At 44.1% G+C, this 19808-nt stretch overlaps 1 protein-coding gene across 1 annotated transcript in view; it reads left to right on the forward strand.

The window, feature by feature from the left end:
* Nucleotides 1-19808, forward strand: part of ROCK2 (Rho associated coiled-coil containing protein kinase 2) — a gene marked incomplete in the record, with an annotated part of 2656097 nt that overhangs the window by 1292237 nt on the left and 1344052 nt on the right. Inside the window, 1 exon segment of the mRNA XM_044082273.1 lies at nt 8653-8837. Coding sequence (XP_043938208.1) covers nt 8653-8837 — 185 coding nt within the window.

Genomic DNA, 19808 nt, shown 5'->3' on the forward strand with positions numbered 1-19808 from the left:
TCCTTGGACATACACAGACAATAATGTTTCTACTTGGACAAAACAAAAGCTTTCAGAAAAACTGAGCAATTGTTTGTAGCATATGCTGCAGGATCATAGGGAAAGGCTATTTCAAAGCAGACCATTTCTAAATGGATAGCACACTGTATTCGGTTCTGCTACACACAGCATGGGAAGCCTGTACCTACTAACATTAGGCCACATTCCACCAGGGCAACAGCCACTTCAACTGCCTACCTTAGAGGAGTACCTACCAAAGATATCTTGGAGGCTGCAACTTGGAGTTCAGTGCACACCTTTACCAAGCATTATCATTTGCCTCTTTATTCTAGATCCAGAGCTGGCTTCGCCACTGCAGTGCTGCAGGGCCTCATAGTTACCCCAAGTCCTCTCTAGAACAGCCACCCTAACTCAGCTTTGGGATTCAATCCAAGTGTAATGACTGCAGCAGTGAAACACGATGAACATAGTACAGTTTTGTACCTACCATAAATGTAGATGTTCGAGTGTCTTCACTGCTGCAGTCCAGGTTACCCACCCGCCATCCCCTCTTTCTTAGCTGGGACTTATCTATACCTTTCAACCCTATACTACCTATGTGGTGTATTTGCTGGTAACTGAAGGTTTTGTTGTTTACCTTTTTTGTATGTTTTATTACCATTATGTATTGCCTACCTATTTGGGGGCACCTGACATCTGGGGCAAGAAAAACTGTAGAAAATGGCGTCGACTACATCTTATATATACCCCTGGTGCACTGATGTCAGGGAAGAAGCGACAGCAACCGACGCCGGACCAAGACTTTGGAACTCTGGCTGACTGCGGGACCGCCTGACGGCAGGATAACCCAAGTGTAATGACTGCAGCAGTGAAGACACTCGAACATCTACATTTATGGTAGGTACAAAACTGTACTATTTAATGCATTCTGCATAACAAGTTGGTAAACATAATTTGCAATGTGGTTTTGAATCTTTAGAAGCATCTTGCATGGCTGCTGTCACTGGGTCTGTACTTAGAAGTCATGCTTGGCTTAAGGAGCAAAACTTGCCACATCATGTTAAAGCTAAATTACTGGATGCTCCATTAAACCAAGACCGCCTGTTTGGCAACAAAGCAGAAGAAGTCCTCAAAAAGATAGAATAGAAAGCTAAATCTATGCAAACTGTTAAAGATTTCCTGCAAGTACAGCCTCCCAGATTTAGTAGGCATTGGCCTTCAAAGAATTGGTCTTTTTCCAGCCTCTTACAAGCCTTCTCAGTCCAAACCCAGGAACAGCAGACCACCTAGATTAAAGTTTCAGGCTACGCACAGGCCTAAGCAGTGGGGGGGGGGGGCTCCCACTTCCAAAGCTGGGAGTAGTAAGACACCCCCCTATGGAAAAATGGCACAATGACTTAACCTTAACCCTTCCAAGCCCTGCTCAACTGCCTGCTCCCTTAGAAGGAAAGCTCACCCTGCATGCAAAAAACTGGGAACTCATTACTCAGGACAAATGGGTTCTGAATATAGTTTCCCAAGGATGCAGATTTCACTTTCACACCCTACCAACCCCAAATGGTTGGCCGGACCTACCCCCAAATCAGTGGGCAGAGGCTCTACAGCAGGTTCTCTCTCCTAAATATTAGGGCTATTCAGCCTATCCCAGCAGAAGAAAGGGGACAAGGTTTTTATTCAAGACGTTTCTTGGTACCCAGAAAAGACAACTCCTGGCATCCTATCCTGGACTTCTTTATTCTAAACCCCTTTTTGGTAATCCCAAAATTCAAAATGATAACACTTCAACAGCTGCTTCCTATGCTAGGCAAAGATGCCTAGTTGGCAGTCTTAGACTTAAAGGAAGCTTACCTGCACATTCCAATAAGGGAATCTTGCAGGAAATACCTATGCTTCAGGGCAGGCTCCATACACTATCAGTTCTCTGCACTTCCCTTTGTTTTATCTACTGCGCCCAGGGTATTCATAAAGTGTCTAGCTCCAGCCATTGCATTTTGCAGGCAGAGAAATATTCAAATATACCCATACTTGGACGATTGTTTGATTCAGGCAGAAAGCCAGGACTTGCTATTAAAACATCTGACATTCATAAAGAAACTTCTAACCTCGCTGGAGTACACCATAAACAAAAAGAAATCTCATCTAGTACTCTGCCAACAAATTGTATTCCTGGGAGCAAGCTTGAACACAACTTCCCAGATGGCTTTCCTCACTCCAGAGAAGCAAGTTTATTTGACAACCTACTTCAAACTACTGGCCACAAAAACCCAGCTGTCTGCAAGAAAAATACTGCAAGCCCTGGGGTTCATGGCCTCTTGCATTCTACTAATTCCGTATGCAAGACTGCATATGAGGAAACTACAGTGGTATCTAAAAAGCCTATGGTGTGAACATTCTCAGGACCTGGAGTCAATGATTCCATTCATTCCTTGTATAAAGACAGAGTTTCTTTGGTGGGCAGAGGCCTGCTACCACAACAAGGGGCTCCCTTTCACTCTACCCCCTGCCACCCAAACCCTAACAACAGACGCATCAGACTATGCATGGGGGGCTCACTTGACAGGGCAGTGCATTCAGGGCAAATGGAACACGAGACAGATGCACCTGCATATTAACCAAAAAGAAATGTTAGCTGTACAGAATTTCCTGTCAGCCTTCAAAGACCACATTCTTCCAGGACAATTATTGGTAAAGACAGACAACACCACAGTTATGTGGTACATAAACAAGCAGGGGGGACCCACTCGTACCCTCTCTGCAGACTAGCCATGGCTCTGTGGAACACAACCTTGAGCTAGCAAGTGCACCTACAGGCTCAATTCCTGCCAGGCAAGCTAAATTCTCTGGCAGATGACCTAAGCAGAAATCTCATAGACCCACACGAATGGAAACTGGAACAAAAAATATTCAACCTCTTGAGGAACAAATGGGGGACTCCAGAGATAGACCTGTTTGCCTCCCCTCAGAACTACCAATTGGACAAATTCTGCACAAGGACTTCCCACAGTCAAGCTTGGAAAGTGGATGCCCTGTCCTTTACCTGGGAAAGCCTCTCAGTTTATGCCTTTCCCCCTCTGCCTCTTCTCTCGAAGGTTCTCTAAAGATCAAACAGGATAAGCCAAGGGCAATTCTGATTGCACCAGACTGGCCACGCCAGCAATGGTACCCCCATCTTGTGCAGTAATGCACTGCTGGAACCATGGCACCTGCCTCAGACCCCTTCCCTGCTGTCCCAGCAGGTGGGCCAGATTCTGCACCCTCAGCTTCAAACCCTGAACCTTGCAGCCTGGCTAATTCCTTGAGCTCTCCAGTAGCATCCCTCAATAAGCAGGTGCTAGATGTCATTCTGGAGGCAAGGAGGCCTAGTACTAGAAAATCCTATGCTGAAAAGTGGAAAAGATACTGTTCCTGGAGCCAGACTCAGGGGATGGGCACAACGGTGCCCAGCTTAGCTCATATACTTCAGTACTTAACAGAAATGCTCCACAAGGGCCTGTCCTTCTCGTCAATTAAAGTCCATGCCTCTTCCATTTTAGCACATTATAATACTGAACCACCCCTTTTCTCTCACCCCCTGCTAAAGCAATTTCTCAGAAGGACCAAAAATTTAAGACCCTGCAGGAGAGCCCCTACTCCAGCCTGGGACCTTAATTTTGTATTGGAAAAGCTCACTCTCCCTCCTTTTGAGCTAGCTGCAACTGCAGAGTTGAAATTCTTTTCTTGGAAAACAGCCTTCTTTCTAGCCATCACTTCAGCAAGACGAGTGTCTGAACTACATGCCCTCATGGCAGTGGAGCCCTCCATTATTTTCCATGCAGACAGGGTTTCCCTCAGGACCAACCCTTCCTTTATGTCCAAGGTGGTGTCTACTGTGGTTCTTAATCAGTCCATTCAGTTGCCTACCTTTTTTCCGAATCCACAAAACAAAGAACGAATACTGCACTCTTTGGACATGCACAGACAACTTTGATTTTATTTGGACAGGACTAAGCCTCTCAGAAAAACTGATCAGATGCTAGTTGGCTTTGCTGCAGGGGCAGAGGGTTAGGCCATTTCAAAGCAAATCATTTCTAAATGGATAGCCCATTGCATTAATTTCTGCTATAAGCACCATGGGAAACCTACCCCACAGGGGATAAGATCACATTCCACCAGGGCTGCATCTACCTCTACAGCCTTTCTCAGAGGTGTCCCTACCAGGGACATCCTAGAAGCTGCTGCTTGGAGCTCTGTACATACCTTCACCAAGCATTACCACATGCCTATGTTTTCTAAATCCAGAGCTGGTTTTGCCACTGCAGTATTGCAAGGCTTAATAGCTGGCCCTAATGTTCTCTAACTTCCTCCTCCCTTCCTTAGCTTTGGGAATCAACCCAAATGTGATGACTGCAACAGTGAAACACAAAGATCATAGTACAGTTGTGTACACTTACCATAAATGTAGATGTTCGTCTATTCACTTTTGCAGTCCTGGTTACCCTCCTTCCAGCCCCCTGACTTTTCTTGGCTTTACCTTTACTTCTTGTTTGGTGTATTTAAGCTTTCTGGTGTATTTGCTTTTTGATGGAGGGGTTCCATAACATATAATTTGCTTCCCATTGTGGGGGCACGTGACATCTGGGGCAAGAAAAACTGATGTAATGGCGTCGGCTGCATGTTTTTATACCCCTGACTACCTGACGTCATGGAAGAAGAGACAGCATCCAATGCAGGAATCCAAGACTCTGGTATTCAGGCTCGCTGAGGGCTACCTGCAGGCAGATAACCCAAATGTGATGACTGCAACAGTGAATACACTCGAACATCTACATTTATGGTAAGTGTACACAACTGTACTTTCTGATACCAATCGTTCGTCTCAGTGAGTCCTTTCTGCAGGATGTTTTTATCACTTGGGGAGTCAATAATGGCTCCCAGATTGTAATAGTCTGCGAACCTGGTCAGCCAGAGATCTTTTGTATTGACCTAAACCTCAGAGAAGTAGATGCCAAACAGGAGAGGACCCAGGACCGATCCCTGTGGGACCGCACTTGTGACTGGTCGGCAGTCTGACTTGGAGTCTGCTACTTTCACACTGTGGGTTCTGTCCATGAGCCAGTTTGCCACCCACCTAGTGATATAAGGGTTGCTGCCTAGTTTAGTGAGTCTATCTATGATTCCTGGGTGGGGAATGGTATCATAGGCTTTGACCAGATCGAGGTAGGCTGTATGAACTACCTTGCCCTCATCCACAGCTCTGGTGACTGACTCGAAGAATCTGACCAGGTTGAGCAGGCATGATCTCCCCTTCACAAAGCCAAATTGCGTGGGGTCCAGAGTTTGGAGATTCCCTATAGCTTTATTTATTAGGTCCATAGAGATGCACTCCATAGCCTTACATATCGGACTCATCAGACTAATGGGGTGATAGTTCCCAGGGTCTGTAGTTCCCTCCTCCTTTATGGAGAAGGATGACTGTAGCAGTCCGCCATTCGGTAGGGACAAAGCCTGAGGTGAGGCTGTAATTGAACAGTGCACATACATGTGGTGGTAGTTCGTTTTGTAATTCATGTAGAACACATCCAGGGATATTGTCAGGTCCCATGGAAGCTGTATTCTTGGCCTTGGACAGTGCAGTTTTAACCTGCGCAGCAGTAATACTGGGTGCCCGGCATTCTTTTTGTATTGTGATAGTTCCTTTGGGGGGGAGGGGTAAAGTTGGCACTAAATCTGTCGGCCAGTATATTGGCAATATCTGTTGGCTTGATATAGGAGGTACTGTTGTGGAGTAGCTCAGAGCAAACTTTGGTATTGCCATGGAGACTCTTGACATAACTATAGAAGGCCTTGTGATTATCTTTAGTATCTGCTGCAATCTTGTTTTCATAGCTAGCTTTAGAGGATTTGATGAGTAATCTCAACTTTTTTTTGAGGCTAATACGGGGGGGTTTCCAGTCTTGGGACTTCCTTTTTCTGCAACTCAGCCTCTTCTAGCTTTCATCCACCAACAGGCCTTAGTGTCATTAGATTTCAAGGATGCCTACCTGCACATTCCTGGTTACCCCTCTTGCCGAAGATTCCTCAGATTTTTCTTTGACTTCTCGCACCATCAGTTTACTGCTCTGCCTTTTGGTCTTTCCATTGCTACAGGGGTGTTCGCAAAGTGCTGAGTGCCTGCTATAGATTTCCGCCATACTCAAGGAATCCAGATTTTTCCTGGGTGACCTTCTCATCCAGTCTCTTTCCCCAGAAATTCTTCTTCACCATCTTCAGTTCACTCTTCATCTTCTGACAGGTCTGGGTTGTACTGTAAAATACAAAAAAAAATCACAGATGGTTCCTATGCAGGACCACATGTTTCTGGGATGCAGGCTGGACACAAAGAAAATGCATACTTTACTGCCACAGGAGAATGCTCAGTTTGTCCTTACTTCCAAGACCTCTTCCCCTGTAACTCACTGCTGTGCAAGGGTGATGTTAAGGAATTTGTGGTTCATGGCAGCCACAATCCCTATTCTCCCTTTGGCCACACTGCACATGAGGAAAATGCAGTGGTACATGAAGCTGGTGTGGTTGCAGCACTGCCACTCTTTTGGCATCCTGATTCCCCTCCTCCATTGACTCGTGGTGGAGGGGACAGGTAATCCTCAATCCAGGGTTAGCTTTCTCACCTCCTCCTATTCAACAGGTTCACACAGATGCCTCAGACAAAGCTTGAGGGACTTGAATCACACAGAGTCCAAGGGAAATGGCAACCCTAGTTCCTGAAAGAACACATCAACTTGAAAGAAATGAGATCTCTTCTGTAAGCTCTTCAGATTTTTGCCCACCTTTGGAGATGGGACATCTCAAGGTGTACATAGACAGCACTCTAGCCATGTGGCACATAAACAGGGAGGTACCAGGTCTTACTAAATTTGCAGGTTAACAGGAGGCATGGAATTTGGCAGTACAAATGAAAATATGCTCACAGACACACACATCCCCTTTCAGGACAGTGTGTTAGCAGACTGCTTAAAGTTGGTCCCTGGAGGATCACCATGAGTGGATCTTGAACAGAGAGGTCTTCCTCAGCATCACACTATAGTGTGTCACTCCTCAGATAGACATCTTTGCAGTACCTCTGTGAGCGTCTTCAGTCAGGCTTAGCTTACATGTCCATAAAAGCTTATTATGTCTGTCAGTGCCTGTCTCCCTTTTAGCCCTCCTCTTATGGCCAGAATGTAAGTCAGGCTTTTCCTCAGTTTTGTGCTATAAGAGCTTACCCTGCCTACTTTTGAACCAGCTTCTTTCACTTTTCTGAAATTCTGTACTTTGAAACCCATCCTCCTCTTGGCTCTCATATCTGCCATGAAGGTTTCTGCGCTACAAGTTCTCATGGCTATTCCCCCCTTTTTTCATTTTTCACAGGGACAGGGTGGCTGTCAGGGCTAAGCCATCCTTCATACCTAAAGAAGTGAATGAGCTGTCCCTCAGTCAGGCCATTCATCTTCCCACCACTTTTCCCAATCCCCAAAATAGGGGGCAAAGGATTTTACATTCTCTGGACATTCACAAACAACTCAGATTTTACCTGGAAAAAAAACTAAATCCTTCAGAAAGACTCACCAGCTGTTTGTATCCTTTATGTCCCCTAAGCTGGGACAGGCAGTCTCCAGACAAACTGTTGAAGCCTGGATTTCAAAGGCCATTTCTTTGTGCTACTCACACCACTTTAAAACCTTACCTTCCTACACTAAAGCTCATTTCAGTAGGAAAATCACTTCTTCATGAGCTTTTCACACAAGAACAGGCTATTTTGGATGCAGCCACTTGGTCTTCTGCACACACCTTTACCAAACACTACAAAATAGATACTTTCTCCAGGTCCAGGGCAGCCTTTGTTAGGTCAGTCCTGTGTGAACTGCTGGACAAATCTTTTTCTTCTCTATAGCCAGTCACCCTTCCTTCCTTCCTCCGTCAGCTCTTGGAATCACTGATATGTCAGGAATACTGCAACAGTGATTTCAGTCAGGGCATACATTTGTGTAAGAACTTACCATAACAGTAGATGTCCCAATGATTATTGTTGCAGTATTCTATCCCACCCTCCATCCCCTCTTCTCTCACTCACATCTTTAGTTGTCTCTTCCGTATTCCTCTAGCCTTTGCTCTCTTACATGGGTAAGATGGATTTTTCTTAACAATTTGAACTACCCCCAGCTGACCAGTCTTTTCTCTCAGTAGTCTTCAGGCCACTGGTTTGGAGATGGTCTGAATATCGACTCGTACATCTGTGTTTTACCCCTACGTGTATGAGCTGAGGTTATGCATCACATGTATAACCTAGGGAAGATAAAGCTTTGGTACCCCATCTGTTCATCAGCAGTGAAAACCCATATGTCAAAAATACTGAAACAGTGATCAGTTGGTCACCTACTGTTGTAAGTTCTTCCACAACTGTATTTCCTGGTAAGTATGCTACATATTTGCCCTTTCTTTATAATAGCTGTATATTTTTATGGCAGATGATTCCAGGAAAATATACTTTGTATTTTCAAAGTTGATCAGGGTATAGTAAAGTCTTAACCTTTTATGTCTAATCTGAATATGCATTTGCTGTATTTTTGCTCTATAAAGATGTTTAAAGTAATTTTACATGCCAGGTTAATGTTTGGTATTCCTTGTATCTTGCAGGTTAAAAATCTGTCTTTAAAAATAGAACAAGAAACACAAAAGCGCTGCCTTACTCAAAATGACCTAAAAATGCAGACACAACAAGTAAACTCATTAAAAATGTCAGAGAAGCAGCTAAAACAAGAAATCAATCACCTTTTGGAGTTGAAACAGAACCTGGAGAAGCAGAACAGTGAACTTCGAAAGTAGGTACATCTTTGAAACATCATCTATATGATGGTATGTTGGTATCAGCAGAATTTACTATAACTGAGACTGAATTGCATAATCTAGTTAGTGTTAATGCATGACATTTGTTTAATGTCAGGAGTTCACTAGGTAGCCAGCTCAATTGGTCTTGAAATAAAAAGCTCTAACTGTAACCCAGGTGACCTTAGTTTGTGAAGCATCTTGGAGAGTGCTAGAGATGGTCTTGGGTGGGGGGAGTAAAGAGGCTGTCTCTCTCTCTCAGATGTTAGGGGCATGGTGTATGCCAGGCTGTACTGATTTTCTCTGTAAATCCTGGAGAAATGTGAACATAGTAGCTGTTCTAGTTGCACATACTTCTGAAGGCCTCCTACTTGGCATGTGCAGGAGTTAGGATTTAATTAAAAAGCTTTGATCCACTGTGAATAACAGCACCACTCCTCACACTCTGTTCCATCCTAGAGGGGCTGAAGGGCTGTTGCCCATAGTGGGGCAGATGTTTTAGTACAGTGCTTCAGGAGGGCACCGAGTTGAGAAAGGGAGCATTCACTTGCTGAAATTTAAGCAGCTTGGTGATTATCGCATATAGGTACTGGTGTCTATTTCAGTTCTTTACCCGTATTTTTAAAGTAACCACCTTACCACTAATATTATGAGTCTGCCTCAGTCTTCCACCCCTTCTTTTCTCTATGTTCCATTCTTAATTTCTAACAGTTCGCCACATTCTGAAGTACATGAATTCAAAGTTGCAACAGAGTTTGTTCGCAGCATGCCACTACATGGTATTAAAACATATGTTAGCTTTTCTATTTCTTTTTATTTATGTCTTTAACATGTTTTCATTTGGTATAGAGTGATGGAGTCTTGGGTGACCCAGGTCATCAAATACAATAGACTCCCTCTTATCTGGCCTCTCTTTAACTGGTCATCAAGTTTCTGCCATAGTCCTAGCAAAAGACAACAGAGAACAATAGCACTTCTGCCTCCTCTGGGCTAAATAATGACACATTTGAGTTTTAGACTTCATGTTCTTATAAAAAAATGCATACTAACACAAATCCTGTTATTCGAGCTGATTTATATCCTGTAAATGCTATTTTGCGTGCTTTTTCTGATTAACCAGCCATTCGTTTTTCCAGCCTAAGGTCCAGTCTCAGCTAGACCGGATAAGAGGGAGTTTACTGTAGTTTTCTGAGGAACTAACTAGGCTAGAGTGGGGGAGGAGTGAGTGAAAAGACACCTAACTATCTGAGGAGAATAAGGAAAAAGTTAAGGTGGGTGGTTGAGGTCTTATTCAGAGGGAGTTGCAATGGCCAGTGAGAGCAGAGGCTGCTTAGGACGAGGAAGTGGAAACAAGAAGGCTAACATTTTTCCTTGGTGCTGCATATTAAGAGAAGTACTTCCAGGTGTCTTTGTTGGTAGAGTCTAAAAGTCAGGCAGACTGTTCACCTCTGTGCATGACAGTTTACATATCTGTAACCTCACCCCATTGTCTTTTCCACTTGAAGGCTATTTGGAACAGGTGAATAAGTAGGCCCACAGAGTGAGGTGAAAGATTAGATGTTCAGGTGGCATGTTGGGGGAAAAGAATCACATAGGCAGTGCTTAGTTTCATAGTTAAGGTAACCACAAAATGACACAAAGTGATATTGTTTGTTTGTTTGCTTGCATTTTATTTTGCTTACCAGAAGATTCCGACTGTGCAAAGCCCCTTTTCAGCAGAGGTCTGGGGGGGAGAGCCTCAACAGAGAAAACAAGCAGCAGTAATATTGATAATAATTGTACATAAAAGTAATCACAAAATGCATGGTGTCAGAGCCATGGCCTCAAGCTCAATGCCAAAAAGTGCAGTGTCATCCCCTTTGGTAAAAGCTCTGTACCCATGAACTACCACATAGGCAGCAATCTACTTAACACCGAATGCGTGATAAGAGACCTTGGGACCCAGGTGGACAGTAGTCTCTCCTCTGATAGTCACATCGCCACAGTAGTCAGGAAGTCCTTCTATGTGGCACACCTCATCATAAAAGGGTTCTCATCCAGGAAAAAAGAGGTCATTGTTCCCCTCTACTCGATACACATTAGACCCATTATAGAGTACAACGCCCCTTTTGGAATGTACCTCACAAGACATCTGCAGCAGCTGGAAAGGCCACAGAAGTGCCTCAGAAAGAGGCTTACTGGCCTCAAACAAATGCCCTACACTGACCGCCTCAAAAAACTCCAGCTTTACTCCGTAGCATATCGCCTACTCCAAGGTGATCTCTGCCTAACATATAAAGCTATGTCAAACCCAGAGCTGTCGGACATGCTACACCTAAAGAAATCCCAATCCCTCTGAGCTACACGCTCTAGGGACCTAAACCTTGTCACCACAATAAACAGGGCATGCTGGAGGGATAGATTCCTGTCCCAGAGACTTCCCATACTCTGGAACAGGCTACCCATCTATGTCAAGCAAAGTTCTTCATTAGCACTCTTCAAGAAAAATCTTGATGAGTAGATGGGAAATAAGGAATACACCCTGGGGATCACTTCTGTGTCTCTGCTTGACAGTGGCACAGGAAAATAACTTTCTTGGGTGGCGTAAGCCAGGGAACCTTGTTGGTTAGACTTAATGCAGACCCTTGGGCCGATAGCCTAGTACCTACGTATGAACTTATAAAAATATCATGTGAGAGAATTAAAAAAAAAAAAAAAAAAAAACAAAGAATGCAGGATGCAATCAAAACCAGTGGAGAGGCTGATGTTGAATAGGCTTTGTAGAGAGTTTACCAGACAGTGTCTAGTGCTCATAAAATGGCAGCCTGACACATTATCAAAACCCATGGTGCCAGTGTTTTTGGCTTTGGAAAGAGCATTCAGGACCTGCTGGGGTAATCGGAGGGGTGTAGCGTGGGTGTGCTAATAAGATGAAGAGTGTTAGGGTAGTAACATTAGAGCCATTGGCAATGTCCTCAGGCAATGAGTAAGTGTTATGTCACCTGAGCATTGCTCTGCATTACCTCTAAGGTTTCTTACATAACTGAGTAAGGCTTTTGTGGTAATCCTTAGCAGCGGTAGCTATTCTCTTTTCATACTTTCTAAGGATTTGATTTCTTAGTTTTTTTTTTTTTTTTAAGCTGAACTCTAGATGTTGGGGTTTAAGTTTTGGTTGGTGAGTCTCTTGCTTTTGTTGTATAGTTTATACTAGGATTCCACCAGAAGTTTATTCCTGAATTTGACGTTGTACTTGACTTATGGGGACAGATATCTCAGTGTGTGCTTTGAGGTGGACATAGAAATTCACAACTGTGTCAGCATGCAAGACGGGGTCATCAAGGTGAGGAAGGTGCTTAAATTTCATCAAGTCACATGTTAGCTCGATTAGGTTTGCTTTGGAGTACTTTCCAAAAAACATAAGGGTTTTGTGGTAAGCCAGGTTTTACCCTTATAGTGAGTATTGCCAAACAGTGGTCAGATTTGACCAGTGACATGCTCAAATTAGGTGTTGAGCATAAGTGGCATATTAGTAAGAAACAGGTCCAGTATTTTTGAGCCTGTAGTTGGGACTAGAACCAGTTGGTCTAGGGAGCTAGCATTAGTGAAGTACAATTTTCTTTGTGCATATTTATTTTAGGGTGGTGTAGGTTTCCCAGTTTAATGTAAGGATGACTAAAGTCACCCAGAAGAATAGTGTTAGGCTCATTAGGGAGGGATGTTTGTTTAGATATTCCTCATGAGTTTCATGTGACATGGAAGGGAGTAAAGTAGATGGCTGAGGTATTGCTTTATTTACCGGAAAAGGAAATGGTTTAGTTAACGGTCATTGTCCTGGCTCAATAATCTGGAGGTAATTTGGCTTCTTCAGAATACAGACATGGTTCCTATAGTAATGCTGTCATTGCCTCATTGGGTCTGAAAGAGTGGTAGGCACTGAAATCCTGCACTGTGGGAGTACTTTCGTCGTTCTGAAGCCATGTCTCAGTAACTATGCATATGTCTATGTTTTCAAGAGTTAAGAATGCCTGTATTGAGTGCAACTTGTTGTTTAGCTTTCTAGCATTGAACAATGCCACCTTTATATTGTCTTGATTTTGATTAGCTATATTGATAGTTTGAGGAGACTGACCTTGCCTAAATGTGGCACTATGGGAGAAGAAAAAGTCCTGGCTATATATATTGAAGCTGTGAGAAAAGTGCAGGCCATCCCTGGCAAAGCAGCCAGGGATGTTCATCGTGTTTCACTGTTGCAGTCATTACTCTTGGGTTATCCTGCTGGCAGACTACCCGCAGTCGGCCAGAATTCCAAAATCTAGGTCCGGCGTCGGTTGCTGTCGCCTCCTCCCTGATGTCAGTGTGCCAGGGGTATAAAAGATGCAGCCGACGCCATTTTCTTCAGTCTTTCTTGCCGCGCGGTGTCCGAAGCAAAAGCAGTTCGCAAGTGCCGGTCGGCCGACTCCTGAGATTTTCACAGACGAATTTCAGATCCGAAGTCTTCATTAAAGCTAAGTACCCCGTTGGGGAAACTTTTTTTTTGCTCCAGACCGATGTCAGAAAAAGTTAACAATTGTATTTCTTGTGGGAAGCAAATACCTCATAAGGATTTTCATTCTTACTGTATTCCTTGCCTAGGCCCTGATCATAACGTTGTTAGCTGTCGGTTTGTGCTAGATTCAACCAACGCACTATTAAGCATCTGTTTGATTTTGCTTTTGATTACTTTGGCCGAAAATTCAATTATATAATGCTGTCGGAACAGCCGACGACCGGAGTTTCTAAAAAACGCAAGGAAAAAGAGAAGGACAGCATCCGAGATCCAAAACCGACGCGGCTTCCGCTAAGCCTGTCGCCGGTTCTCAGTGAGGTGCTTTCGCAGTCCCTGACGCCCGCTACCTCAGAGCCACAGACCGCTGACGACTCCCACGTGGAGCCAGCTAGGCCTCTGGATACTCAAGGTATTGGACACTCGGAAATCATTCCCTCAGATGGGTCCGGAGCCGCTGAGCAGGCATCGGCTTCTGAGGGTGTTTTCAGACCTACACAGCTTTATGTAAAGCCTACTTCAGCTTCTAAAGCAAAGACTAAAGCAGCTTTAAAGACAAAGAAACAAGTACAGCATTCTCCAGGACAAACTTCCATGCCTAAGAAACAGATGCTCAAAATGGCCGAAGACCTTATTATCTTGATCAGGGGTTCCCATCCCCCTCCTGATAAGAGGCCTAGGCAAGAGACAGACTATGACTCTTCAGATCAGGTTTCCATTTCCTCTGACTCCTCTTCTGTACAGGAATACTCTCTTCCTCCCTATGAGGATTCTGATGCTGAAGAATCCATTCCTTCAGCCTCTCCTCCTGAGGATTATTCTTTTGGGGAAACCCTGCATACCATGAGGGAGCACTTCCAATGGGAGAGCCAAGATTACTCAGAATCAAAGAAAAGGCTTTAGAGATTTTCTTTTACTTCCTCAGCACAGACCTCTTGCTATTCCCCCTGTGCTAGACATTTTAGAAGATGTATTTTCAGAGTCCAGCCTATCTCCAGACTCCTTACCTCCAGCTCCTGTTAAACCAGACAGATACTACAGGGTTCCAGATTCACATAAAGTTCTTTATAAAAACCGTGCTGCTGACCCAGAAACTATTTCTCAGGGTCCCAAAGGGGTTAAGGCCGCTACTGCAAAAAACCCTATCCCTTCTGACAGGGATTCAAGGGCACTAGACAGATGGGGGAAAAAGGTTTACACTTCTGCTACTTTGGCTGTGAGGGCTTTAAATTGTCAATTTCATATGATTAAATGTCAGCAGTACTTAATGTCACTGTTAAAACAGAAAATGTTGGCCAATTCTGATTGTGCAGAAAGTAAGGAAATGCAGGATTTATTGCATGCAACTGAACAAGTGGGAAAGCATACTTTGCAATGTGGTTTTGATTCTCTGGAGGCCTCCTGCAGGGCCACAGTTATGGATTCTGTCATTATGAGGCATGCTTGGTTAAAGGAACAAAATTTGCCTGATCATGTTAAAGCAAAATTATTAGATGCTCCATTACAGCATGATACTTTATTTGGTGTTAAAGCAGAGGAGGTTTTGAAGAAAATGGAGGACAAAGTGAAATCTATGCAAACAGTAAAAGAATTTTTACAGGTTCAGCCACCAAGATTTAGCAGGAACTGGCCTACAAAGAATTGGTCCTTTCCAGTGTCGGACAGGCCACAAAGAGGCAGATACAGACATCCCAGAGGCAGATCCCAGCCCCAGGGCTCATACAGGCCTAAACAGTGGGGCACTTCTACCTCCAAAAGTGGAGAAGACAAAGCACAGCCATACAGGAAACAGTCCCAATGACTTGCCTCTGCCAGCACCAAGCACTTGTCTTCTTGCAGCACCCTTAGGGGGAAAACTAGCACTTTTCTTTCAAATTTGGCAAATGATCACCCAGGACAAATGGGTATTGAATATAGTGTCCCAGGGCTACAGGTTCCACTTTCAAACCCTGCCAAAGGCAAGAGGTATGCCAAACCTGCCACACAATCAATGGGCAGAGGCACAAAAACAAGTTTTGTCCCTTATGAACATGAGGGTCATTCAGCAAGTACCACAACTAGAGCAGGGACAAGGATTTTACTCAAGATTCTTGGTACCCAGAAAGGATAGCGCCTGGAGACCAATACTGGACCTGCCTTTTCTAAACACATTTCTGGACGTTCCAAAATTCAAAATGTTAACTCTGCAGCAGCTTCTGTTCATGCTGGGCAGGAAGGCTTGGCTTGTAATTTTGGACCTAAAAGAGGCATACCTGCATATCCCAATCAGACAATCTTGCAGAAGATACCTCAGATTCATAGCTGGCTCAATGCAGTACCAATTCTCTGCTCTGCCCTTTGGCTTATCTACTGCGCCCAGGGTCTTCACAAAATGCCTGGCACCAGTAATTGTATTTTGCAGACAAAGAGGAATTCAAATATATCCTTACTTGGACGACTGCCTTATACAAGCAGAGAACAAGGACACTCTACTAAAGCATCTGGCATTCGTAAAAAGATTATTAATTTGCTTAGGGTACACAGTAAACGAAAAGAAATCAAAACTAGTACCCTCTCAAGAGATAATATTCCTGGGTGCAAGCCTAAATACAATTGCCCAGATGGCTTATCTCACGCCAGACAAACAAAGGCAACTAACTTCTTACTTCAAAATGTTGGCAACAAAGACCCAGTTATCTGCAAGAAAAATTCTGCAGGCTTTGGGCTTCATGGCATCCTGCATTCTGCTAATTCCATATGCCAGACTGCATATGACGAAACTTCAGTGGTACCTTAAAAGTGTCTGGACTCAACATTGTCTAAACCTAGAAGCATTAATTACCCTCATTCCTTGCCTGCAACAGGAGTTTTGATGATGGGCACATGCCTGTCACCTCAACAAGGGACAGCCATTCACTATACCCACAGCCAGGCAGTCAATAACAACAGATGCATCAGATTATGCCTGGGGAGCACACATGGCAGGAAAATGTATTCAGGGCACATGGTCCACAAGCCAAATGCTTCTACATATCAATCAAAAAGAGATGCAAGCTGTTCAGAATGCCCTGACACCTTTCAAGGATCTATTCCATCCAGGACAACTACTGATAAGGACAGACAATACTACAGTCATGTGGTACATAAACAAGCAGGGAGGCACACATTCCTACCCCCTGTGCAGACAAGCCATGACTTTGTGGGACACAGCATCGACTTATCAAGTACACCTACAAGCACAATTCCTGCCAGGAAAGAACAATACTCTGGCAGACAAACTAAGCAGAAACCTCACGGATCCCTACGAGTGGAAACTGGATCCACAAGTCTTCAGCCATGATAACAAAGGAATGGGGATGCCCAGGCATAGATCTACTTGCCTCCCCTCACAACTGCCAACTACAGAAATTCTACACAAGGACTTATCACAAGCAAGCATGGAAAGTGGATGCTCTGTCATTCAGCTGGAAAAGTCTAACAGTATATGCCTTTCCTCCTCTGCCTCTCCTCCCCAAGGTACTCCTAAAGGTCAGACAAGAGAAGCCAAGAATGATTCTGATTGCCCCAGACTGGCCACGCCAGCACTGGTACCCACTCCTAAAAAGCTTGTCTCAATGTCCAGCCTGGACATTGCCTCTAATTCCTCACCCAGCGAAACAGTCAGATTCTGCACAGCCAAATCAGGGCCCTAAATCTGGCAGCATGGCAGATAATGTAACCATTCAAACCACTCCTCTCTCTAAACCAGTGATGGATGTTATTTTGGAGGCCAGGAGGCCCAGTACCAGAAAATCTTATGCAGGAAAATGGAAAAGATTCTGTGCTTGGAACCACACACAAGGAATTGACACATCTGTTCCAAATATTCCTCAGATTTTACAATACCTAACTGAGATGCTGGACAAGGGCCTATCCTTTTCATCAATTAAAATTCATGCCTCTGCCATTTCAGCTCATTGCAATACGGAACCTCCTATTTTTTCCCATCCATTACTTAAGGCAGTACCTCAGAGGGGCCAAAAACATAAGACCTCCAAGGAGAGCCCCAATACCTGCATGGGACCTCAATTATGTCTTGGAAAAACTCACATTGCCGCCTTTTGAGCCAGCCAGTACAGCTGATATAAAAGGTTTTATCTTGGAAAACAGCTCTGCTCCTAGCAATAACCTCTGCAAGATGAGTTTCAGAGTTACAGGCACTCATGGCTGTGGAACCTTTCATCATTTTCCATCCAGACAGGGTTTCTCTAAGGATGAACCCAACATTTATGCCTAAGGTAGTGTCCAGTGTGGCCCTTAACCAAACCATTCATTTGCCTACCTCTTATCCAAACCCACAGAACAAGGGTGAGAGACTTCTGCATTCCTTGGACATACACAGACAGCTACGCTTCTACTTGGACAGCACTAAAGCTTTCAGAAAGACTGAGCAACTTTTAGTGGCATATGCTGCAGGATCTCAAGGAAAGCCTATCTCAAAACAGACTATTTAAAAATGGATAGGCCACTGCATTCGTTTCTGCTACTCACAACATGGCAAATCAGTGCCCAAGGGCATTAGGCCTCATTCTACCAGGGCAGCAGCCACTTCAGCAGACTTTCTCAGAGGAGTACCAACTAAAGACATTTTAGAGGCTGCAACTTGGAGTTCAGTGCACACTTTTACAAAGCACTGCCATTTACCTCTCTACTTTAAATCCAGAGCAGGCTTCGCCACTGCAGTTCTGCAAGGCCTTATAGCCTCTCCTAATCCTATTTAGGCCCAGCCACCCAACCTCAGCTTTGGGATTCAACCCAAGAGTAATGACTGCAATAGTGAAACACCATGAACATAGTACAGTTGTGTACCTACCTTAAATGTAGATGTTCGAGTGTATTCACTGTTGCAGTCCAGGTTACCCACCCACCATCCCCCTTTTCTTTGCTGGGACTTACCTATACTTCTCTATTTTATACAATCTATGTGGTGTATTTGCTTATAGATGTAGGAAATGTTTATTTTACTGGATGCATAATTATTGACATAATTTTTTAGCCTACCTTTTTGGAGGCACCTGACATCTGGGGCAAGAAAAACTGAAGAAAATGGCGTCGGCTGCATCTTTTATACCCCTGGCGCACTGACGTCAGGGCGGAGGTGACAGCAACCGACGCCGGACCTAGACTTTGGAATTCTGGCCGACTGAGGGTAGCCTGCCAGAAGGATAACCCAAGAGTAATGACTGCAACAGTGAATACACTCGAACATCTACATTTATGGTAGGTACACAATTGTACATTATTGTTCATCTCCTCCCTTGGTGATATATATTGAATCCCTTTAGTGACACTAGTAGCTAAGCCAATAATTGAAGTTGGTTATCTTTTGTTTGTATTGTGGCATTCTTGGTGATGGTAGGATACTGCTCAATAGTAATTTCACACAAATTTCAGATGCATATTCTGAGAACTCTGTTGTGTCCCTCTTTTTATGATCCAGAGAGGTATGCATCAAGTCATTCACTTCCATGTGCGCAAAGACCATGTCATATGCATAGTTACGTTGAATGGACCTGAGGGCCCTAGTGTGCAGATCCTAGCACCTGAGAGGCAGCTGTCACTCTGTCTTTGCTTATTCTGGTGAGTGGTGCATATGTGTCTGACTGTGAAGTCACCTGACTTTTATGTTATCTGATGTACTGTCTTGGCCTTGCTTTGGCTTGCCAGCTAAGTGACTCCTTTTGGTAGATCAGTAGTGTCTGTTGTTTGCATGATAGTCTGATGCTGTGTCCTGTATACCAAGCCTTTGTCTAGGAGGCCTTTGGGGATTAGACAGGGACCTTTTAAGTACCTCAGCATAAGAAAACTTATTTGTATGTCTCGGACATGGGAGGCATGGTTGTGTGAGATGGGTGTCAGAACTGTGAACAGATAACATGATTGTTAGTCATACCGTCTTTAAAGAGAGGTTGACTGATATTTGCTACTTTCACATATGGAAATGTCCTTCTATTCTGGTGTTGCAGTACTCCTAACAGTAGGGAGTTGCTGCTTGCAGTGCCACCATCCAACCAATATACCAATGTCTTAATCCAAAAGGGTACGTGTGACCGGTTACCAGGGACATAAACCGATGTTGGGTATAAAAGTGACGTCTGCACGTACCCTCATTAGAATTTTTCTGCTGCAGTGATCATTGGATGCCCATTTGCCAGTTCCACTTCTAAATTGCGTTTCTTCAGGCGACCACATTCCAGATCATTAAAGATCAGACGACCGTTTTTGACCAGTACAGATAAGTGTCCAGTGGGGTTTTCTTACTTATTTTGCGTACTGTTTAGACTTACATGTCAGCTACACAAGGGCACACATGATGTGTGTGTTTTGTCTAGGCGCGGCCCACAACCATACATCCTGCTCAATCTGTAAGTTGTTTGTCCCCAAGACCCTACATAGCCGATTAGCAGCTTTGAATTTTTATCTTGAG

Source organism: Protopterus annectens, chromosome 1.part1 (genome assembly GCF_019279795.1).
Source record: "Protopterus annectens isolate FY-2018-M chromosome 1.part1, PAN1.0, whole genome shotgun sequence".
Lineage (NCBI taxonomy): Eukaryota > Metazoa > Chordata > Ceratodontiformes > Protopteridae > Protopterus > Protopterus annectens.